Genomic DNA, 25,000 nt, shown 5'->3' with positions numbered 1-25,000 from the left:
ATTATATTTTTAAACATTTCATTTTAAGATTGGGTAAAGAAACTATAGAATGATACTTATTTGATAATTCCTTTAATTTCGACATCGCAAACATCATACCTTGCATTAAAAGAATCAATATATATTAATCAGTAGACAGTGGAAACCTGTAAATAATTAACATAACGAATAATGTTAAATATCAAAGATCTTGCAGTACACACACACACACACACACACACACACACACACACACACACACACACACACACACACACACACACACACATACACACACACACACACACAACCTATCGTAACTCACTTAATCACAACAATAATGACGACAAAAAAATATGAAACGCCACCAAAAGAAACAGGAATTCGTTCTTTTTATCTTCTCTCTCTCCAAACACCTTTTTAACTACGTCCTAGCCACGGTTCTTCTTCTTCCTCCGACCCTCCCTTAGCGCAGTGGACGCCAACTTCTTCAGGAAACGTCGAGAGTTGATCACAGAGCGTACGGTTGAGAGAGGCAGGTTGGTAATGTACTGAACCAGGGGACCCAAGCCAGTTTCCACGTAGCTCTGGGAAGGGAAGGAACGGCTTTGGGTGATGGAGTTCAGTGGTGAAGAAGGAGGAAGGTGTGTGGGGAGAGGGAGGGAGATTTAGAGTGGGAGAGAGGGAGGAAAGGAGAGGATTGGTGGAGAAAGGGATGGAAAGAGATGTAGAGAGGGAGAGAGGGAGGGGTTAGGCGAGAGGTAGGAGGAAGTAGGAAGGGAAAAGAAAGGGAAGGTTAAAGCGAGACAAAGACAAAACGAGGGAGAGAGAGGGAAGGAGAGAGAGAGAGAGAGAGAGAGAGAGAGAGAGAGAGAGAGAGAGAGAGAGAGAGAGAGAGAGAGAGAGAGAGAGAGAGAGAGAGAGAGAGAGAGAGAGAGAGGAGAGAGAGAGAGAGAGAGAGAGAGAGAGAGAGAGAGAGAGAGAGTGAGAGAGAGAGAGAGAGAGAGGCAGACAAATATAAAAGAAGAGCAAGGGGAGAGAGAGAAAAAAAAAACAATAAAGACCCAACCTAGGTCCTAATCCCACATCAGTGCTAAAATTCAGTTCCCTCGAACGAACATAACAGTTTAGTCTGGCAGATAAGCAAGGCACCTCACCTTGGGCAAAATTATGGGACTTTTAACCCTTAAACCAAAACACAAGAGATGTAAACAAAACACATGAATCGAAAAAGTAAGAGTTGGAAACAAAACAAACGAACAAATAAACCAAAACGTTTTACCTTCATGGCAATGCATTTCTCCTTCGTATCGACGTCACGTTTCGAACCCCAAATCACGACTCCCTCCAGCCCTAGTATCCTAGAATACCCGAGTGTGTTTACGACGTCTATGGGTATTAGAAACGAGGGAGAGTCATGGTACCTGTAAATGATAGTTATTTTTCTTTATTAACTCACGATACAGCTCCGTGTAATATACATTCAAGTGCAATAAGCAGTGTTGTTCTTTCTTTTACTGTAATATATATCCATTTCGTTCGCTTTGTTATTCAGAACCATTTACTTTAATAGATTTGTATTGATCTTAGTCATTTCATGCATTTTTACTATAACTGGAAACAATATTCGCACTGTTATTTTTAAACAAAATCTCGGACAGATCTAAGCAAAACTAAGTCGCCATTCACACTGGCGAAGGTCAAGGGTTTGTTTACAATGTGGCGTGTCGAATAACCACGCTTTTCGGGCTATCGTAGTTTGTTTACGTTGCGTCTGATATTTTCCTTAACGTATCGCTTCGTAGTGCCAGAAATTGTCTTTGTCTATCTGTCTATCTTCTTTAATGTATTTTTTTATTGTTCTTTACCCATTTCCAACACTTGAGTACTATCGTATTAAGCATTATTGTGATAGGGGCGGTATTCGATTTCCAAAGCCGGCGCCAGGGTATTCAGCACCCCAGGCAATGCCAACTGTGTGGGCCTGCTAAGTTTTGGTGTGGTAATTAACAAGATTATTCTAGTGATTATAATTAATTAATTGGTAGGTCCTCATACACCCAGCTCCTGATTTTATGTTCTGATCACTTTTAAGATGATGACTGAGTCTGCAATTTGGTAGAAGAGATAATACGAGGGGATTAGAAGGAGTAATTATTAGAGAGGATTTGATAGTCAGAATTACAAGAACCTCGTACAATACAGTAATGACGACCCTATTAACGTGTCATTAACAACTATTCCTCCGAAAACGCTTCTTTGCCACAATTCCCCGACACCTTATTTAAATACCGTCCTCCTACACAATCAACCAAAACAAAGAACACTTACTTGTACCAAAAGTAAGGGTATATGGGAATATCTTTGCCAGTGTTGCGCCTAACCCTCAGGGCCTCACCCAAACGCCCCATGGTATTAAGACGTCGGGTTCGCGGATCCCACCCACTGTTCTTGAAGATGTATATACTGGGGTACAGGGCCGAGCTGCCTTCGAAGAGCCACAGGGTCTCATCGTTACTCTTCATAACCTACGTCGTTTTATTAGCAGAGTATGATATATAAAGACAGTATGAGTTACGATGTATAAAGGTAGTGAGAGATAGTTTTGATGTGAAATAATAATGGGATTTTTAAGGTTATTTTGTTATGAGAGTTAGTTTTGATGTATAAAGTTTGTGGGGTTTAAAGAGTGGTTTTATCATGAGTTTTGACGTGTAAATCAATGAGATTTATGTGTCATTTTTCTTTAATTATGAGAGTTACTTTTAGGTGTAATGTTGACATATATATTTCGTGGGATTTAAAAGGTTATTTCGTTATGAGACGCTTAATACTAGACTCACTGGATTATCTATATGTCATGGACTACAAGAATTACTAACAGTGGGTTTGCAGTCGCCAACTCCCGGGCCGTAGTTATGGCAGTAAGGATAATGGTAGTAACCCCACTGAGCTTTTGGCCGGAGCTCTCGACCTGCCCACAACAGCAGCTGTAGATAGGAGGAAAAATCTTGTTATTAAACTATAAAATATATATGTAATGCAGCGATAGAGGTGAGACTATTGTCAACAATGAGACAAAAATATGAATGTAATGTAAAACAAACGATGATTAATATATATATAAGGATTTTGGTGGTGGTGGTGGTGGTGATGATGATGATGATGATGATGATGATGATGATGATGATGATGATGATGATGATGATGATGATGATGATGATGATGATGAGGAGGAGGAGGAGGAGGAGGAGGAGGAGGAGGAGGACAACGACAATGATAGCATTAAAAATATAAATAATCATAATAATGATAATAATGATAACGTTAATAATAGCAGTAGTAATACTGCTGCTACTACTACAACCAACAATAACAACAACAATAAAAGACCACGTACCTGGAAGTACTCCCTAGCAGAGTCGTTAAAGGTCCTCTCGGCGGTCTGAGCAATGAGCTGGGGCGACCAAGCGGGGTGCTGTGCGGTGACCCAGGCAATGGAGGCGTGGCGATACTGCTCAGGACTCATCTCGTAGTTCGGGTAGTATGCCTCGAAGTCCAAGACGGCCACACCTGTTTATACATTGCAGAATTAACAGGGGCTGTGAATAAATGGATACATTGAATGATAAGTTAGGATATATAATTATTGAGTTATTATTTTTTATTATTATTATCATCATTATTTTTTTTTTCTTGAGTGTGGTAGTTTCCTGGGAGAGTACATGTTAATTATCAGTCGATTCAATGCCTAAATAAGTAGAGTAAAGAAAAAAAAAAAAAGTTTAATTTTTATTCATTAAAAGACCAACTTTATCCTCATATGCAAACGATTAACACTACGCGAGCACGAATAAAATAGGATAAAAGTCAAAACAAAACGAAAATAGTATAAATGAATAAACAAATAATGATGATGATGGTGGTGGTGGTGGTATAATAATAATAATAATAATAATAATAATAATAATGATAATAATAATAATAATAATAATAATAATAATAATAATAATAATAATAATAATAATAATAATAATAATAATAATAATAACAACAACAACAACAACAAAATAATAATAATAATAAAACATGCAAGGGTTCTTTTACCTTCGAAGTCGGGTTTCATTTGGCTCTCGACCTGCTTCATGAAGGTTCGAACGTGCAGTGAGATGTTACCACGCTGGGGGATTCCGCCATTGACTGACGCGTTGCCCTTAAACACTGGAAAAACTCCTGGGCCGTAGAAAATGGTGACCTGGGGGATGGGATGAATGGAACTGATTAGGAGGAGACATGGCATCTGTTATAGGGCACTATTCACTCGGCAGATGATGAAAATGAGAGGGAGGGAAAGGTAGGATTTATATATATATTCGTATATGCTAAGAACTTTCGTGTAAGGCAATATTTTCGTAATTTTATGATGCAGATACATATAACAGTAATATATTGCAGAGCAAAAATGAGCTAGAGTTTTATTATTATTATTATTATTATTATTATTATTATTATTATTATTATATTTTTTATTTAATTATCACTTGCTGATGGGGCGGATTATGCCGCACGGTTTCTATAATAATAACCATATAATTCAGTATATAATCTTTCTATTTTAACAAATTGAAAATAAACGATGCTACAAATTGTATAGCTGTTTATAACTCCTTCATAAAAACAAATAAATAAATAAGTAAATAAATAAAAATAAATAATAATATAGTATAGTTACTGCTCTCAATCAATAGAAAACGGAGCTCATTTTCTTTGTCAGTGGTGGCGGGTCTGTGACAGTTACAATCTTCACAAATAAAAGCGATTAAGAAATACTTACTGAAATAAAACATAATCCAAACAGAGAAAAACCCTTTCTTAACTTAAACGCAAAACAATAAATCATAATCACCAAACGATCAACCTACCTTATCACCGTAGAACTTGTCACCAGTGTTCTGGACGATCCCGTACTCGGAAACGTTTACATAGATTCCAAAATGCTGACACTCCTCTGTAGGCGAATTCCACCACACTGTAAAACGGGCATCAGCTGGCCAGGCGAAGACCCACGCATAAACACACACCCAAGCCCATAATGCACAAGGGCGGGCGAGACTACACAGAGGCATGGTGGGGAGCACGCACGTCTGAGGTTCTGTACTGGTTCTGTGGTGAACGTAATCTGACGGTGTAAGCATGAGACTGCGGCATGGATGTGGGTAGGGGCGGGGGAGAAGGGGGCAGGAGGTAGGATGTGGTAGGACTAGTCTCTAGGGTAGGATGGGGAATAGGGCACGGGGTGGGGTGGGTAGATAGGCGCAGGAATGGAGGGTAGGGGACGTGAGAAGGGGTAAGGGTAGAGACATAGGGACATGGGTTAGGAGATCACGGGTTGGGGCATGGGGGTAGGATAGAGATACGGGGAGGGATGACATAGGAGGCGAAATCATGGGGTAGGATAAGAATACGGGGTAGAATGTAAACAATAGGACAGAGATATAGGATAGGATATGGCATTGGGTATAGGAGGAGGCCCAGTGTAGTTCGGAGAGGAGCTCACGAGTTTAGGAAAAGGGAGGGGGAGGAAACGCGGTAAAGAGGTGTACGTAAAAGCTCTGATAAGAATTATAAACATTTTTTATCCATTATCTTTTGATTCAATCTAACGCACAACGCATTTGTGCAATCAGAAGACTATCTGCAACGTAATTATTGTCACTGTGTAAGAATTATGTAGACAACGCAATTATACAGAATTCATAGAATAATTGTAAAGAATGATTCATATATTTGCCACTAATGATATATTATTTTGTATCGCATCTCTCGTCTTCATTATTTAATTCAGTAAAGAAACCAAGATTAATTTGTTAATATTTTATAAATGGTAGTAAGTCAAGTAAGTTTCCTGTTATAACTTTAAACCTTATATTTATACATACATGAATAGCACTTTTGGTTATTCGAAATGTTTATTTTTTTAATGGCATAGGACAAAAACAATAACAACAACAGCAACAACTGCAATAGCAACCACAACCACAACAACAACAACAGCAACAACAACAATAATAATAATGATGATAATTATGATAATAGATGTTGCATCCAATGTTTACAGCGATTCGGAGGCAGCTGCCTGATCATGCCACCAATGTGCTTAATGAATCTATAGTTTAGTCACGCCTCTTCCGGCTTCGTTTATCCATACAAACAAAAGACAGTTTGGTATTTCCTCTTTGCGACTGCATTAAATCATCTGTGACAAAAGACGAGAGACTGAAAGTTTTCACATTCTAATGTAGTATAAGGGAATTATATATATATATATATATATATATATATATATATATATATATATATATATACATATATATATATATATATATATATATATATATATATATATATATAAGAATAGAAGTCCTATTAGTCGAAACTAGTTTGAAAAGATGAGAAGAAGAGGGTAATGATGATGATGAAATAAATCAATAAAGGAAGAGTAGATATTTGCGTGCGTGTGTGTGCGTGAGACGTTAATATCATTTTGGAACGTCAGACTTCGGCAATATATCATCGAAATACATCAAAATAAATTTCTGGTCAGTGCGTAAAATAACACATTTTTAAAAAGAAACAGCTGCATTTTTAATATTATATGACTTTATACATAATCACCTGAAATCACACTTGTTCAGTAACTTTATTCACGCGACCAATTCACGCAACACAACACGCGAACAGATAACAGTCGAATAACCTAATACTGATTAGCTATTAGGTCATTCATTCACTCATTAAAACTTTTCAGTGTGTCATACTTTCTCCATAATCGCCATAATTATTATTGATGCTGTTGTTATTGTAAGTATTATTATTATGATTACTATTATCAACATTATCACTATGATAATTATGATGATAATAATAATAATAATAATAATGATAATAATAATAATAATAATAATTATTATTATTATTATTATTATCATCACAATCTTCATAATCATTATCATTCTTCCATTAACTACGAAATGTGTTCTGCCTACCTACTTACCTATCAACCTACTTCCCTTCCTAGCTACTTACCTGTCTACCTACTTACATTCCTATCTACCTACTTATCCTCCTACTTACTTGCCTATCTACCTACTTACCTTCCTACCTATCTACCTACTTACTTGCTTATCTACCTACTCTCCTTCTTACTTATCTGCCCACTTACCTTCCTACCTACTTACCTATCTTCCTACTTACCTTCCTACCTAATTACCTGCCTATCTACCTACTTACCTTCCTACCTACTTACTTATCTATCTACTTACCTTCCTACTTCTTTCCTATCTACCTACTTACCTACCTTCCCTATTACTTACCCCCCTACCTACTTACCTACCTTCCCTATTACTTACCCCCTACCTACTTACCTACCTATTTATGACCTATTCCTATTTGCCTTTGTGCCAATTTTTTTTTTTTTTTTGTCTCTGTTTATTTTCCTATTTATTTAACTTTATAATTAATTTTATTTATTTAATTAATTAATTTGTTTATGTTTTATTTCATATATATATTTTTTTTATTTGTTTGTCTTTGTTTCATTAATTTATCTATTTTTTTATTATTATTTATCTCTTTATCTTTATTTAATTAATTTTCCTATTTATGTCTTTATTTATTTAATTCCTTTATCTTTATTTAATTAATTCTATCTATTTATCTTTTTTATTTGATTTATTTGGCTATTTATTTATTTATTAATTGATCTGATTAATCACCTTATTTAATTATTCATCCATTCATTCTATTTATTTGTTTATCTATTAATATATTTTTGAATTAATATATTTATTCATTTTTTATTTATTCAATCACTCGATCTATTAATTTATCTGTCTATTTATTCCCTTTTCGTCTATTTATCTATTTATTCATCTATTTATGCATTCCTCCTTTTATTTACCTATTCATTCAGTTATTTATTGATTTACTTACCTACTTATTCATTTATTTATTCAGTTATTCACCTACTCATTCATCCATTTATTCAATTATTCACCTACTCATTCATCCATTTATTCAATTATCCACCCACTCATTTATCTATTTTCCCATCTACTTAATTTTACCTACTCCATCCCTCCTCACTCGTTCCTCTTGCACTCCCGGCGGCGCGTCCTCGCCAGACCGACGAGCGCCAGCGACTGATGCTGACGAAGATGTCCCAGGGTCTGGACCTCCTGATCACGCAGAACCCGGATGACGATTTCGCCCTCGGCCCGCCCACGGATCTGACCGGGGACGCGGCGAGGGAGGTCAAGAAGCTCACCAGGAAGGTCAACCAGATGGATAATATGGTCGAACGCGAGTTTCGGAAGATTTCGAATGAGGTTGGTGGCGGTTTTGTGTGTGTGTAGGGGTTTTATATATATATATATATATATATATATATATATATATATATATATATATATATATATAATATATATTATATATATATATATAAAATATATATATATATATATATACATATATACATATATATATATATATATATATATATATATATATATATATATGTATGTATGTATGTATGTATGTATATTTTATTTTATTTTAAATGTTTTTTATTATTATTAGTAATAGTAGTGTTAGCAGTACTTTTAAGGACTTGGGGAATGTGGGTTCCGTTGGTTGCTTAAAAGGAAAAAACGACGGATTTTTTTTTTTTTTTTTTTTACTGTAAATTTATTTAGTTTAGTCTTTTGTAAAATTATAGTCCGATATTTCTTAGTGGCTTTATTTGATTAATTCTAAAGGCATATAATAAAAAAATGAATAAAAGTTGAATATGCTTTCGTAAGAGTTTAGAATTTCGTTTAGAGTTCACTCCTGTGGCGAGGAATAACAATACATACTACATTCCTTTACTTTTTCCTCTCTCTAAAAGTTAGATTTGAGACTTTAAATCACGGTCACTAACACGTGAGCGTCCCTGAACCAGCCATGTGTACCAATAGTGTTCCAAATTCAAATAACTTTTTATTACTGTCTTCCTCTCGTTTGTGCATTAGACGACTCTTATAAATAATATTGTACTACAAATTTACATAATCCCCCCCCCCTTTCCTTCTTTCGTACATTCGACATTATCACACGACCAACACACCCACACACAAAAAACACCTTATCACCACAACTACACTTTTAACACATACCTCATGGCGCTTGTTCCTCCACAGGTAAAGATCGTCGGAGAATCCCTAAGTCAGCACATGGAACAGCTTCAGTCTCGCCATGATCGACTGGCAACTGGCATAGACGCCTGTGAGAGAGAAACGGTCACGAGCATTCAGCAACTGGGCGCCATACTTGCCCACACGTCCGAAAGGATTAATGAGAAGGTGCGTGTTCGTGTGTCCTGGATGCAGTTGGGGAGCTTTCATGTCTGAATTTCATGGTCTTCATTTCTCTGTTGTTGTGTGTGTGTGTTTTCGTCACTTGCGTGTATTTCCTTATTATTTTATGTATTTGTCATTGTTTATATGTATTTCCTTAATATTATATGCTTTTATCGTCATTCACATGTATTTTCGTATCATTATCTGCATGTATCACCATTTACATGCATTTGTCCATCATTATATATATTTATCATAGTTTACATGCATATTCTTAATATTATATGTATTTATCTTCCTTTACGCGTATAACCCTAACATTATTTGCATTTATCATCATTTACATGTCATTCCTTATCACATCATATACATTTACCACCACTTACATGCATTTCCTTATCATAATATACATTTATCATCATTTATACGCATTTCCTTCATTCATGATATAATTTATCATCATCTATACGCATGTTCCTTCATGACATCATATACATTTTTAATAACACGCATTTCCCAATCACATCACATAAAATCATCATTATCTATATGTACATATCATCATTTAATACTATTCCTCATAACACACCATTCCCTGTATGACCACACGTAACCTCACATCATCCACGCGTACCCCTTTTCCCTCCAGCTGGACCAGGTACCCGACTGCAGCAACAGCGCACCCAACCCTGAAATCACCTCTCGTCTGAACGCTCTCGACCACCTCTATCGCGAACAGGAAGCCGAGATTCACCAGCTCTCCGAACAGACACATAAGGTGAGGGGACCACTGTAGGGACAGTTAGTACTTGGGGCTTAATGGTTAATTAGATGTTCCAGATGCAATTGATTTTTTTTTCGCTTCTTTTTGATAATAGGTAAGGATAGTTTAAACGAAATTAGTATTTTGTGCATTTTTTTTATCATATCGATACGAGCGATAGGTGTTATATAGAGAAGTCAGCAATTGTACTTAGTGAAACCGAGCGTATCGTGTACGGTGACTGTACACATTAAAGAGGAAATTCACGACTTTAACTGAATAGAAACTGAAAGAATTCTGTAAATTTAATTTGTTTTTTGGGGTGATACCATTTCTAGTCTTTGTTTATTCACCTATTTATTTGTCTATTTATTCACCTATTAATTTACTTCCTTATTTATCTATCTATTTATAGAAATGACGGTTGTAACTCGCCTTCATATATACTTGATGGTTCACTGTAATGCACCTTTTTTGTAGTAGTAATTGAAAAAAAATAGAAACAAAATTTTTTGTTTCGAAACATAACATCTGCACGTCCTGTGATCTTCACCTAGAGCATGGTTTCTTCACCTGGGTCCATGAAGGGGTTTCAGGGGGTCCGTATGGATCTGATAAAAATGAATATTTAAGTTACTGTTTTTTAACTGTTTACTTTAGAGTTTAATAATACTTTGTGTATCTTATACATGTTACAAGACGATCAAATCTCAATAAATTACATTATACGCATTGGATGCAAAATTGTGTACATATAGATATTTCTGGGCAAGAGAGTCCTTAGCTAAAGGATTAAAAGGATAAATTTAGACATTAAAAAATGAGAACTAGATATCACACTTTCTTTTCCTCTGAAGGTGGTCTTACAATATGAATAAAAAGTAAATTACCCTTATTAACCTATTCGTTCTGTTACGTGCTGTCCACCGTAGTTTTTTTCATGAATTCTCTTGCACACAAATGGCTCCACTAGTGCTCAGCCACCAAGGCGTCAGTTAGTAGGCCTTCGTGACCGCGCCTGACTTCCTTATTCCTTGAATTTTAGGATTAAGAAAACAACAACAATAAAACAAAAAACAAAAACATACTATTGATATCGGCGATATTATTGTCATTATTAGCCTTATGATTATTATAATGTTATTAACATATTAATGTCAATAGAAATAATAAAATGATTTAAAAAAAATTCCGAAATTCATGGACACAAGTAAACAGATTAGATTTGTAGGAATGATAACTGACTCCTTGGTGACTAAGCACTTGTGGAGCCTTCTCGGTGTAAATACAATGAATAAGCTAAAGCCGTCATTTCCTCCGGGAAGGAAATGTGCGAGACTTTGGTTTGAACCCCCATTTATAAGGATAAGGCATAAAAAAAACGAACATGCTTTAGCTATAATCATTTGAAGGCCACTGAAAACGCTTTTGAAAAGGGGCAGTAGGTAAACAGATTGTTTGTCAAGTGCATCCGTATGCCGTAACGATTATTACGTAGTCTATATTAAATTATGTATGGTTGTTTTATGGGCAATTGAATAGGAGAGTGTAAACTCGTATATTATTTCAACTGTGATAGGTATCGATTTATAAAAAAGGGATATTTTCAAGTAATCAAAGAGATAAGACATTCGAAGTCGAAGTCGACAGACGAAGGAAAAAAGTAGGATGAAAGATACTTCTTATTTCAGCAATTTGTCGTCGTTTAACTTGTAATGTTGTCTTTATTACTTCTCCAAAGTCGCAGTGACACCTAATAGTGTCTCACGACAGTTTTTTGCCGACGGAAATGAGGCTTAAATATCATAGTGGCCACGGCATACAGTTTGCTATCCGGCGAATGGGTTGGTGTTCGTCTTCATTGGATGTATTTCAGAGCTTTCGCTAATGTCTGGGGTAGTTTTAACATTTGAGAAATAGAAATCATGCTTGCTGTTATCCTGAAAACTGTTTTATTATAGATATAAATAAGTAAAACACCATTAACGTTTCCCATTAATTACTAGAAGTATAAATGAATACCATAATTAACATTCCTTTCAAATGAAGTTTTACTCCAGACATACACAAAGTAAATCGCCATCATCAGTGTCCCTTTCCCCTCCTTTCCAGAGCCTGGAGGAGAACCTGGAGACCCTGCAGAGCCTGATCAAGGAGAGCCACCGCGGCCAGGCCATCATCAACGCCTCCGTGGCGGACCTGAACTACAACCTCCGCCTGCTGGACGACTCCACCCAGGACGGTCTCGGGCGCCTGGACACGAACATGCAGCAGGCCGTGAAGCAGGGCACGGCGACCCTGAGCCAGAGCGTGACGCAGCTGGAACAGGAGCTGAAGCAGGGAAACAGCCACATCATGGACACTTTGGATGACTCGGCGTCGCAGGCGGAGAATCTGCAGAACACCGTCCTGGAGAACTACAGCGAGCTTTCTGCGGAGATCAACAGCCTGCGGAAGGTGGAGCAGGTGATGATCAATACGGCCGACGCGGTGCTCGACACCAAGCGCAGCATCGAGTACGGCATCCAGCAGATCATCTTCGAACTGGGCGACATCGTGAAGAACAGCGGCCACACCATCAACTCGACCCTGTCCGACCAGATCAGCAACGTCTCCTTCGCCATTCTGAAGAACCAGACTTCGGCGCTGACCAACATGACCGCCAAGATGGAAAAGGAGATCTCTCAGGTGTGGCGGCAGATCGGCGTCATGTACCAGCAGATGTCGCAGTCGGTAGACCTCCTGGACCAGCTGAGCAGCACCACCAAGGAGCACATGAACGCCTCCCTCTCTCGCGTGGGCACCATGGACGGCACCGTCGGCCAGATCAACAACAAGGTGGCGGACGTGGAAAATAACCTCAACTACCTGCTGGGTCGCCTCTCGCTCGTCGTCTCCGAGTTCAACCTCATGAAGACCGGCGTCGGGGAGGAGCTGCTGAGGCTCAGGGAGAACATGGCGCAAAATACGACTCCGGTGCAGTTCGCCGAGGGGGAGCCCGAGTCGGACACGAGGTACGACGTGAACCGCAAGCGCCACGCCATCCCGCCTTCGGACTACTTCTCGCAGCCCCGCGAACCGGCCTCCGTCTTCTAGTCCGGGGGAGCAGAGGCCCCTGGGGCTGTAATTTCTTTTTGTTTCGTTTTTTTTTTCTTGAAAGTCTTGAGTCTGGCATTTTGCAGACGAGAAGCTTCGGCACGAGAAGAGGGCTGGACTTAGAATACATGGTTTAGCACTTATGTAGTAGAGGCATCATAATTGTATGTAGGAGTATTTTGTAGCCAGTTGTTTCGTATAGATAGGCGAAGGGCTGTGCAGACCTGCTTGAGCCTTTATTTGCATCACCTTATTTTCCACTTAGTTTACGCTAAAAAAAATGTTTCGCCAATACATCAAAACGTTTCCGAGCAGAGGTGACGCAGAGTCTAACAACACTAGCAACGAAAATCATTGCAAGCTTAATGAACAAGAGTAACACCGATTTCACGTTACTTTTAGAAGCATTAAGTAGCTTAAAAACGGGTCAGCTAGGGACCAAGAACACGGGAGACAAAAAAAAAGATGAAAATATTTACGAAAACTTTGTAAAAAAATATATATATATGCCTGTCTTAAGCGGACTCCTTTGTATTAAGTGAACTCCCCTGTTGCTTATCTTCAGCAGATAAAGTGGGTTGAATACGGTTACAATGAAGTGTACGTTTTATCGTTTGCTGCAGATAACTGATAAGTAAGATATGTTGTTACAGTGTGAACATACACAATGCAATTGTAACAGAAAGAATGTTACTAAAATGTGTTTGATTCTAGTATTATTATTAACATTAGTCTAATGCTGTGTTTTATTTGCCCTTCCAAACAGGTGATGCAATTGAGTGAAATTATTTACCCTTTATACTGGCTTAATGAGTATATGGTAATGAATAAAGAACGAAGGGCATTATTCGCTATGTCACGAGGAATATCTAGTTACTGTAGTTCACTGTATTATACAACCTGTTACATATAGTGATCAGTCTTCAAGACAATTTGCATTATTCAGGCAGTATATTATATGATCAGACAATCTCTCTGTATCAGATACACTAATTGCCCTAAATTCACTTTGAAAATTGTCTGGAAAATTTGAAACGGTCGAGTCCGTGAAAAAAAAATTAACAAATATAACTTTGATCTAGATCTATAGTTTTTTACAATGAAAGACCTTGACACTTATGGATCTTTTTCAAGCTGAACTTTATACTGGTCATATGATTTAGCAAAACTGGGACTAAAGTATCACAAACAAATATTTTTTGTATGTTTTTAAACAGCTGGAAAACAATTATTATTTTTTTAAAACCATATGGTCATATTGTAATATAAAATTTAGATGAATTAGTAATGCTGTGGGTCACATTTTTTAAGATGAAATTTTAACAATTATAACTAACATGCACAGCATACCTAAATACAATCTACGTGATCAAGAGAGTGACGGTGTGTGAGCTATGAAAAAAAAAACATATAGATATACGTGTGTGTGTGTGTGTGCATATATATATATATATATATATATATATATATATATATATATATACATATATATACATATATATATATATATATATATATATATATATATATATATATGTATATATATATATATATATATATATATATATATATATATTGTGAGTGTGTGTGTTTGTGTGTGTGTGTGTGTTTGTGTGTGTTGGTGTGGTGTGTGTGTGTGTGTGTGTGTGGTGTGTGTGGTGTGTGTTTGGTGTGTGTGGTGTGTGGTGTGTGTGTGTGTGTGTGTGTGTGTGGTGTGTGTGTGTGTGTGTGTGTGTGTGTGTGTGTGTGTGTGTGTGTGTGTGTGTGTGTGTGTGTGTGTGCGAGTGCGAGTGCGAGTGTGAGTGTGAGTGTGAGTGTGAGTGTGAGTGTGAGTGTGTGTGTTTGGTGTATGTATGAGTGTGTGTGTAGAGATAATGGTATTTGTATCCTATATGAACAATACATTATCTCCCAGTTATTTGATAAAGATAACTCCAATATCCAATACACTAACTTCTACAGTCCAGTCAAACATGTGTCAAATATGTTTCGAATTCCGTCTCGAACACCGAAATAATTCAACCCTGATTTCGAGAGTCCCGAATCATTATTGACAACAACGACGAACTGTGGACGTGACTTACACAAAAGAGAGGCCACCAAGCATCACAGTCAATGAAGGCAACATAAAAAAAGGAATCGTCAAAAGCAATGGCGGAAGTACAAGAGGTCAAGGGAGGTCGGATACCCCCCCCCTCTCCCTAACTGCACACCCCCGCCCTTCAGTTGCCAATTTGTTTGTTTCTTTTCTTAAAAACTGTAACACTACGAATTCCCAGGTGTCCCCATGTTGCTCAAATCACTAAAACAAGCAAGAGATTTGCATAATTATGGCACCTAATCATATATATACAATCGTTCTCTTATTACATAGCAGTGAAATAGCTTGCCTTCTTTTGTCTTCCCGTTGTTTTTATAGACCCACCATACCCCTTACTTACATTTGAAGTATTCTTCCAAATATTCATAATGTTCGTATGGATCTGATGAAAAAATGTCATAACTTGGGATCTTTTTTTTTTTTTTTTGGGGGGGGGGCGGGGGTCACTCCTATTATCCCAAACTTACTCGAAGAGTTTTATCCAAGCCTTTTCTATAATAGACATACAATCCGCCATCCTTGACAGATAGAAAAAAGTAAGATATATATACACTTGCTCTTTTCCGAGAAAAAAAGAGAAAAAACATTATTTTATTTACTTATTTGTTGAAAAGTTCTGCCGCGTCATCTAAGGCCATTGGTGGGGCTTGGGAGCGAATCCCCCTGGTAAGGCAATTTTTTTGGTTCATAAGGCGATGTATGTGGATTCCCGGAATGCTTAATGGTCAAAAGATATAAAATATGCTAGACATCAAAGGTCATACAGCATTATGATAAAGTATTGTGGCGAAAAGGGTAAAACTGAGTTGACGATTAGGAAACAGAAGAAAGGGATGAAGAAAAGGAAAAGGAAAAGAGAAGAAAAGGCCATGCAAAATTATTTGAGGCGAGGACTTGAGTTTCCAAGGCAGGGACGCGATCGATACCTCTACATTGGGCCTCAAGTCTGAGTCTCCTACGGCCCCTGCAACAACAACAACGAGCAAGGGATTGATAAAACAAAAATAGCACTCCAATTCCTTTTTACGAATATTACATCATGCAAATCTTGTTATGTGCGTCCACCCGTCATTTTAAAAAATGGATGTTTAACTCATATGTGCTTCCATTCTTTAATTTATACGTGGTTCTTATACTTAATTTTAGAATTTTTTTCTATTGACTCTTTAAATTAAACATAGATGCTTATTATCACTCTTTGAGTCCAATATTATTTAACTTTTAAATGTTATTTATGTTCAAATAACATTATATTAGGGATTTTTTTTAAACAGTTGAATTATCAGTCCTCACATATCTTGGAAGGTTCAGAAAACAATTATAAGTTATCGGTAAGTATAAAAAAAAAATTTTTACCTTCATTTATTTTCTTCCGATATCTTACCAAACTATATTTAGTATTAATGTAAATCTGGCATTACGTTTCCCTCTAAATCAATACACAGACAAACGGAAACAAGAAAGAAAACGACCACAAATCCTTTTATTTTTATTAAAACTACCAAAATCAACTACGAAAAAAAAAAAAAAAAAAATTACCGACATTAAGGCTTTCTCAAACTTGGTCCCAGACATTCACAAAAGTTTTACATAAGAAATGCAAACAGTGAACAGTAGAAAAATAACTTAAACTAGGATTGTGTGCTCTGTACATTTTGGCACCTTTAAGACAGGACCGTTTAGGGGGGGAGGCGTGGCCCGTGGTGATGGGTAACAGGACAAACTAACTTGTACTTTTAGATCAGAATCGAACACAAATATCGAACACAAATATCTACGTCAGTTACCGAGAAAGAGATATATCTAAATAAAATAATCAAGGAGGGAGATAGAGAGAGAGAGAGAGAGAGTGGTTAAGGTTCTAAACTATTTATATTTAAAAAAAAAGTGTAGAAAAGAAGTGTAATAAATAAAAAAAAGGTACAAAAAATCGTTTAAAAAATGAAAGAAAACTAGAAGAGTTTAAGGGGACACCACCACGTTTCCAGACTACCCCTTTTAACACCTGTTTTACTCATGTTTCCTTTGCGAAAACTGGATAATTGGCCGCTTCTGGGAATAATAATGATAAAAAAGGGTCTCTCAGTCATTCGTTCTGATTTCACCTGATTTCAAAGACTCCTTGTGTGTTCGTTTATTTTGTTTGTTTATTCATTTATTTTATTGTTATTTTTTGAGGTAACAATACAGTTTCGTGTAAAATGTACACTGTTGTTAGATGGTATGAGAGCCCCTTTCCGTAGAATTTCAAGTGAATTAATTTTTTTTTCGAATATGAAGGCACTTTTTGTCAGTGGGTTGGTTCTTGAGAGGGTTAAATATATATATTCCCCTTAATCTTCCTAAAATTTCCATTAGTGGGGAGTTTCTCCAATTGTTTTAATTAATCCCCGACTCACACTAAGTACAATCTCTTTTTTTATTTTTATTTTAAAATTCAGTCATGCGTTTAAAAAGGGCAAGCACCCGGACCTCGTGATATAAGAACTTTGGAAGAAGAAAAAAATAATAATTAAGAGTTTTTGTTGTGGCTAGTATTTTAATCATACCAGAAAATTCTAGAAAAAAATCATACTGTAAGACTATGATTTAAAATCCCCATTCAATCACAGCCCGGGTGCGTGTCCCCCCTGCCGACTCTTAAACACTAGAAGAACAAACGTGGGTCACTTTGCAAGGCAATGTTGCAAGCTCACTTTCGGCTCATTCAAAATTTCGCGCAAATAAGACTAAGCGATTTCACGAATGTTGGTGTTTACCGTGAGCTCACACTTTTACCTCTGTAGTACTGGACCCAGGTACTTTACATGGCTGGTCCCATTCACAGCATTGTTCCTTGTTGTCTGAGTAAGTGATATTATTCTTGTAACAATCACGATCTTTTATTTATTATTATTTTTTTCGATTAACCAATAGAAATAATTTTGTTCTTCCGTTGACTCCGTTGCTGAAACGGATCCTATACTTTGACTGAATCTTTATTGTTTTGAGCTCAGTCAAAGAATAGATCTTGAACACATAAGTTTTTTTTTAAGTAATTAAATAATAACATGTAACATTAAAAAAAAAAAGGTTTTATACTTCACCAAATTATGGTGCACCTGAACACTTTCGAAAAAATATCAAAAGGTATGAGAAACTGGGGACAGGACGATATCAGTAGGAGTAACAAGTAAAAAGGAAACACATCGGAAATAATTTAAATAACATACATAAATAATAAAAGATAAGTTGGTCCCCTAAATTACACTGAGATCTGTAGTCACTTCGTAAAGTGTTACAAATGCAATGGAATTTCACAGAATGACGGCAAAAGTCGGAGTTTTTTTTAACAGCCGATGTCTCTGACGCGTTGGACTCGTGGGCCTGGCAGATAAGGGACGCACGTACTCCTCTGTTGTTTCTGGGAAGCTGATAATATCCCGTTACAGGACTGATTGACAGCTGTGTCCTCTTTACCTGCCACGCCCACTTCGGTCAGTATTTTTTTATATAAGAGAAACGTAATAAAAAGTAATCTTGGAAGTGTCGATGGTGAATTCCAAGGGTTGTTGTGAGGTGAGATGACAGCACCGGCACAAGAGGCTGTTATGATTACCCCAACGAAGAGAGATCAGAAATTCATGGAGCCATTTATTGTGATTATTATTTGTATTTGCTTTTCTAGTCCAGCAAGGCTGATCTGACGTATAACATACAAACACATTTAGTATTTCCTTAAAATTTTGACATAGAAAAAAAAAAAAATCTCAGTCGAAAGGGATTTTTTCCAATAAAACACAAATTTAGTGCACTACTGCCACCTCGTCGACCAGTCTTGAGGGACGAATGGTCCCGACTCCGCCTTCCAGAGGACACTACCCCTCCAGGTACCTGCACCCTGGCACCGCAGAGCCCTTCCAATGCACGACACTCTAGTCAGTGCCTCTTCGGAGCTCGTGCGGTCCTCAGCGTCACAGGCACCGCTGAAGGAAGCCGTCTACGACCTACATACACTAAGCTATGTGTATACTGTTGATATATACACTATAGAGCTAGACAACCCCATGCCACGCTCTATATGCTCTGCCCGCTCACATCTATCTGATTTTGTCAAAGAGAAGAGCTTAACCAATCATTATTGAATTAAAAAAAGAAACTAAAGTAACCTATATAGTGAAAATTTGTACTATCAGAATTTCAAGACACACAGAGGTAAATATTGAAATGGAGTAAAATGGATTTGGCATTTCTAATTTCTGAATCTGAATTATCTTTTTTCTTTTAGACTTGTTCTTTGTATCACTTGCCAAAGCCGTGAACGATTTCTTATATCAAATATCTATGGCAATCTTTTCTTTTTTAAACATACTCTGCAAATACAATATAAATAATTTAACCGCTAGATTGTTCGTTACAATCATTGTTCTATAATTCTTGAGATGCCGAAACTGAAATTTAATTTTTTTCCTCTTGCAGATTGTGATCCTCTGGTGTGAGTGCGTGTCATGGCGGCTGTGTTTTGAAGCACGGGTGTTGAAGTAACTCCTTAGCTGGCGGTCGGTTCTCACTCTTGATCTCCAGGCAGCGGAGAGCCAAATCTCGTGTTGGGGCTGACAAAGTCTCAGGTACGGTAGGTGGTCCGTTACTTGTAGCAATCTGAAAAGGATTTGGGAGATTTGAAACATAGCATGAATAAAAGGTACGAATGAGAATGAATATCTTCACAATGCTGCAAGATTTGAAACGAATCCTGTCTAAAAGGTATGAATGACAATGGATATCCTCACAATGCATGAGATGTGTTCTCATTCATACCTTTTCTACATTTGTCGCAATGGAGACTGTTCAATGAATCCTGTCTTTGGTACAGGTACCTTCACTACTTTCGTTTTTTTCCCCCGTCTGTCTGCATTCTTAAACTTGTATAAATACTTGCAAAAATAGTAAAAGCAACACGTACAGCAGAGAACGTTACCTTATACATGAGCTTGAGCTGGTTGGAGACGTAATCGGCCCCCCACGGAGGTTTGGTGGTCGCCATTTCGATAACGCAGCATCCGACGCTCCACACGTCACACGACCGGCCGTAGTCCTCGCCTCGTAGGACCTCGGGAGCCATGAAGGCAATCGTACCTAGCAGCTGTCCTTGGAATTCCCCGGTCACTGTAGATTTGCTTGCCATTCGAGCGGCCGTTCCGAAGTCTCCGATTCTTAGCCACTGGCCGGTGCTGTCCACTAAGAGGTTTGCACCTGAAGCAAGAAGTGGAGTCGATGAATTGAATATGAATAAGACTTTATTTGTCACATATTTGGGTATCTGTTACGAGGAACGAATAAATCAATACTGTGCGTAAGAGTGTTGATAATTGAAATAATCTTTGGAGGTTCAAATTTTGCTTTCATAAATTGCGTTACATTGCGTGGTTTTGATGAATTCCGAAGTCAGAGTCTGCAAGACAGCTAACCTTTCACTTTAAAAAAAGGACTATTACAAAGAAATTACTTGAATGTCCTCCACATAAAATTACTACTTTCCTACAGGTACTTATATTACATAAAACAAATTTCTTTGTCTTCTGCAAAAGTTTGCGATAACGTATTACACGGACTTCACAACCGTCCACCTGAACTAACCTTTAAGGTCGCGGTGCAAAATCTTATTATCGTGTAGATAGGCTAAACCGGCTAGGACTTGCTTTGTGTACTTGAGGATGACCTGCTCGGAGAACGTGCCGTACTTGTCGAGCATCGTGGCCACGGAGCCCCCAGCCATCCACTCGGTAAACACGGAGAAAGACGTCGAGTGTCTGGAAGCTCCGAGCAGCCTGACGATGTTGGTGTGGCGGAGCCGTGACATGATTAGGATCTCTTCCTCGACAGATGCCTCCACTCGCTCCTGTTCCTCTTCACTGTTACGGCAGAAGGAGACTTGCTTCACTGCCATGAGCGTGCCTGTTCGGACATCCCGTGCTTGGTAACACGAGGAGAAGGCACCAGTACCTAATAAAGGGCCTCTCACCCAGTCTCGGCCCTCCTCGTATTGTCCACCCTCCACATTCTGAAAAATAACGCGTTTATGAGAATTGCTTTGAAATTAATTACACAAACTTTGGATGCATGTAGTTAAATGCTCGCCCTTTGTACAGAAACCCTTTTAACACCAACATTTTTATTAATACAACACGTAGTCAGCTGCTCATAAGAACCATACCTGCTCATAAGGGTGTAAGGCATCGTCGAGGTGGGCTGGCAGCAGGTCCAGGCCTGGGATTACGGGTAAAGGTGCTTCCTGGGCTGCCCACGGATCCCCACCATGTTGACCGTTCATCTCGCTTTGGTTGACCGAAGGGGCGGTTTCCCTGACAGGCGTGCAGTGCGGTGCTGTCGGCGTGGCTGGAGTACTCACAACATCTCTAAAGGAAAACTGAGGCGGCGCTACAGAACTCACGGGGGTCTGAGGCGACACGTCGAGCGCATCGCCGTGGCTCTGTGACAAGCCGCTTTTGTGAAGGCTTCCGCCCATCTTTACGGGACTCCATCGCTGGAGACGCTGCTGTTGTACTGGAGAAACTAATACATTTTGCACGACAAAGGGGATGTCGTGCTTTGGCCTTGTTTTATGATACAATCGTAATTTTGCTTGTTTTTCTTTGAACTTTGATTCAAAACAGTCTAATGGCAGGTGAGTCGGTCTCGGCGGGGAAGACGTCGGTCCTGCGGGACCCTTGCTTGCTCTGTCCGTATCCTTGCTGGAAGACATGAAGGACTGCCGAGCGGGGGACTGCGAGGAGGACCTTAGGGCTGACAGCATTCTAGACGGCGAGTGTGACACAGAGCGGACCAGGCGAGGCCCTGCCGTGTCTCCCAGGTCCCAGGATCCTATACTGAGCTTGCCCTCCAGGCGCGCCAGGGATGCCTTGCGGTCACTGTGCTGTCCCTGCATTGAGCGTAAGCGCCTCTTCAGGCGCATCTGCAGCGAGACGTCCAGCTTGGCAAGCATGTCACACACTTGGTGGAACACTGCAGGCTCTGCGGCGGCAAAGCGAGCCCCGCAGATGTACACCCGGCGCGCAAGCTTACTGACAGTAGCATGGCTGCTGCCGAGGGCCTTGAACGCGAACTCCACCACGGTCATCAGGCGGTCATAATGCTGTAGCTTATAGCCCGACTCTGACGACTGCAGAGGAAGATACTGCAACTGAAACTCGGAAGGAAACTCGTCGACCAGGCGATCCAGCACACACAGGCGGCCCAGGAGCCACTGCCAGGGAGCCTCCGACGGCGGGGAGTCGTCTAGGATGCAGGAGAGAACGTAAGATATTCCCCCCAGCCCGGGTGTAGTCCCCTGCACCTGGGTGCCTAACGCCAGCTCTCCTTCTTGGCCTCTACACAACTCTAGTATTGAGTCGACGCTGATCTGTGACGTGCGTCTGTTCCCGTCCGCACACTTCAGGAGAAGCGTGTGAACGAGTGGACGGAACAACTCCTGCAGTGAAGTCACCTCACTCCCCGCCGATGGACTTAGGTGTGAGAGCAACACGCGGACACACCGCAGACATGCCAGGTACACTTTGTAGACGGGGTCGTTCGCCACCTGTGCCAGGATATTGGCGCAGCAATGGATAACTTGCCGTCTCTTCTCTTCTCCCGTTACTAGGCGGTCCCAGTGCAAGACTTTCACGACCTGTTGGAAAGCAAAATAAAAATAGACTGACAGATCTGTAAATCATTTACCTGATATGCATACAAAATCCCCTTCAATCTGACAATACAACAGACTTTTCCAAAACAACGGCAACTAAAAGGTATCAAACCATGTTTACCTCGTGAGCAAGTCTTCTCAGACCAGTTTCTCTGACAGCCCAGTCACGGGAGAAAAGGCAAGCCACAAGCTCCTTGCCAAACACCTGTACCCAGCTGGCTGCAGTGGACTCGTGCTCCGCTGGAATCGGCTCACTTCTCGGCAGCGGGACAGCTTCTTCGGATGTGCTCGCTGCGATGGCCGCTGATACCTCCCCTGCAACACGGGCAGCGAACATTAGCTGAGGGTACTAGTGCGAAAGCCTTTAGAAAACACGAGCAAGACAAAAAAGCGGTATTACAATATCAAACTGCCTCACAAGCCGATGGCACAAAAAATTAACATAAAGAGAGGCACTAAAATACCATACTATACAACACGTGTTACCTAATGACACTAGATTTGACATTAATCATCTTTATCATTTAAAAAAAGTGGCACTAAAATTTCGAGACGCCTAAAACAAGTCTCCGGCGTGACAGGCACATACCCCGGACGGTGGGCGGATACGCAGCGCCAAGGACACCTGAGCCAGAGCCTCCCGCAGGTGAGGAATACGCCGAGTCTGTGTACGGGGAATGGGTGTGCGGATAAGCGGAAGACAACGAACGGGACATGAGGCTGGACCCTAGGGGACTCTGGCGCCCGCTATTGCAAACTCCTGCAAAGAAAGTTGTTAGGGCACAGTTACTTGGAGTACCGGATACTGGAGCAGAAGGCGGGATATGTCAACATTCTGAATAATAATCCGACATAATAATGACTTTATCCAGTTTATCGATAATAACTATGGTATCAAGCTACACCTTTTCTCTATATCTCTAAATCTGTTCACTTTTAGCTTCCTTCCTCCCTTCCCTAAACTCCGCCTCACCTGAGAAGCTGGCACTCATCAACGGGTAGGCATAGTCAGGTGCCAGGGGCGGGGTCCGGCCGACTGGAGGCGAGGTAGAGAGATGTGGGCGGGTTACGGGCGTGGACCCAGGGGTGGGCGTGAGGCGAGGGTGGTGTTTGAGTGGCCAGGGCGCCCTGCAGAGCGGGCAGAGGAGGGGATGTCCCTGGGCATTGCGGTCGGCTGCCCAGACGGCCATGCAGTGGTGGTGCAGCAGGTTCCGGCATCCCGACTCGCACATGACCAAGCTCTCGCCCTCCACCATGCACATCAGGCAGATCGGGCACTGGGACTCCTCGTCGCTGCAACGGAGGCATCCTCATTAATGTAAACGACTTGTGCGAAGCAACGGATACAGACAAAGCAACGTAAATAATACCAATATAAACCACTCGTTCAAAGCAAGGGATATCAATAAAATGATCAAACAAATAATAAGATAAAGTACTGCTACAAAGCAACGGACATCGGAAAAAATAATAACATTAATATAAACTCCTTGTTCAAAGCAATGAACAAACAACAAATAAAATAATAATAAAAACAAACCCCGGCACTTAGCCCCCTTACCTCGCAGCCGAGTCCAGGTGGGGGGAGGGCACGCCCGTGGGAGTGGCGGGGCTGGAGCGGCCCCCTTGCCCCCCAGGGGACTGCGCCCCCGACCCCCCAGCCCCTCCGCTGTGCCGCTGCTCCCGCGCCCGCACCGCCTTCTTCAGCCGCTCCTCGTACGCCCTCATCAGCTGTTCGACCTGCAAGGAAAGGCCGCAGAGACACGCTCATTGCTCTGGCCGGAAAAGGCGTGGAAATGGCACAGCCTAGGGCCGTCGCGCGAACTACCTTGGAGAGAAGTGTGTGTGTGTGTGTGTGTGTGTGTGTGTGTGTGTGTGTGTGTGTGTGTGTGTGTGTGTGTGTGTGTGTGTGTGTGTGTGTGTGTGTGTGTGTGTGCGCGCGCGCAAGCGCGTATGTGTGTGCATCACCTATATAAACA

General features: G+C 39.9%; 3 protein-coding genes across 3 annotated transcripts in view; 1 reads left to right on the top strand and 2 right to left on the bottom strand.

Annotated features, from left to right (window-relative positions):
• The window catches only part of LOC119596963, a 32,988-nt gene extending 19,015 nt beyond the window's left edge, over positions 1-13,973 (top strand). Inside the window, exons 3-6 of the mRNA XM_037946363.1 lie at positions 8,163-8,366; positions 9,219-9,380; positions 10,027-10,155; positions 12,253-13,973. Coding sequence (XP_037802291.1) covers positions 8,163-8,366; positions 9,219-9,380; positions 10,027-10,155; positions 12,253-13,236 — 1,479 coding nt within the window. The 3' untranslated portion in view covers positions 13,237-13,973. The remainder of the gene's footprint in view (positions 1-8,162; positions 8,367-9,218; positions 9,381-10,026; positions 10,156-12,252) is intronic.
• On the bottom strand, positions 51-5,189 carry LOC119596964 (hyaluronidase B-like). Its single transcript, XM_037946364.1, has 7 exons — positions 4,902-5,189; positions 4,087-4,234; positions 3,380-3,552; positions 2,862-2,969; positions 2,311-2,507; positions 1,262-1,403; positions 51-566 (listed from the first exon to the last, which is right to left on the bottom strand). The coding sequence occupies exons 1-7, from the start codon at positions 5,172-5,174 to the stop codon at positions 411-413; spliced, it is 1,197 nt and encodes a 398-aa protein (XP_037802292.1). The 5' UTR covers positions 5,175-5,189; the 3' UTR covers positions 51-410.
• A 2,840-nt stretch (positions 13,974-16,813) lies between the features above and the next one.
• LOC119596962 (mitogen-activated protein kinase kinase kinase 1-like) overlaps positions 16,814-25,000 on the bottom strand; it is an 11,547-nt gene continuing 3,360 nt past the window's right edge. The window contains exons 3-10 of the mRNA XM_037946362.1: positions 24,583-24,761; positions 23,995-24,314; positions 23,611-23,781; positions 23,143-23,336; positions 21,531-23,003; positions 20,954-21,377; positions 20,295-20,569; positions 16,814-19,975 (exon numbers count right to left, since the gene is read on the bottom strand). Of these exons, the coding sequence (XP_037802290.1) occupies positions 19,823-19,975; positions 20,295-20,569; positions 20,954-21,377; positions 21,531-23,003; positions 23,143-23,336; positions 23,611-23,781; positions 23,995-24,314; positions 24,583-24,761 (3,189 nt within the window). The 3' untranslated portion in view covers positions 16,814-19,822. The remainder of the gene's footprint in view (positions 19,976-20,294; positions 20,570-20,953; positions 21,378-21,530; positions 23,004-23,142; positions 23,337-23,610; positions 23,782-23,994; positions 24,315-24,582; positions 24,762-25,000) is intronic.

Source organism: Penaeus monodon, chromosome 38, assembly GCF_015228065.2.
Source record: "Penaeus monodon isolate SGIC_2016 chromosome 38, NSTDA_Pmon_1, whole genome shotgun sequence".
Taxonomy (NCBI): Eukaryota; Metazoa; Arthropoda; class Malacostraca; order Decapoda; family Penaeidae; genus Penaeus; species Penaeus monodon.
This window is presented reverse-complemented; position numbering and strand designations above follow the sequence as displayed.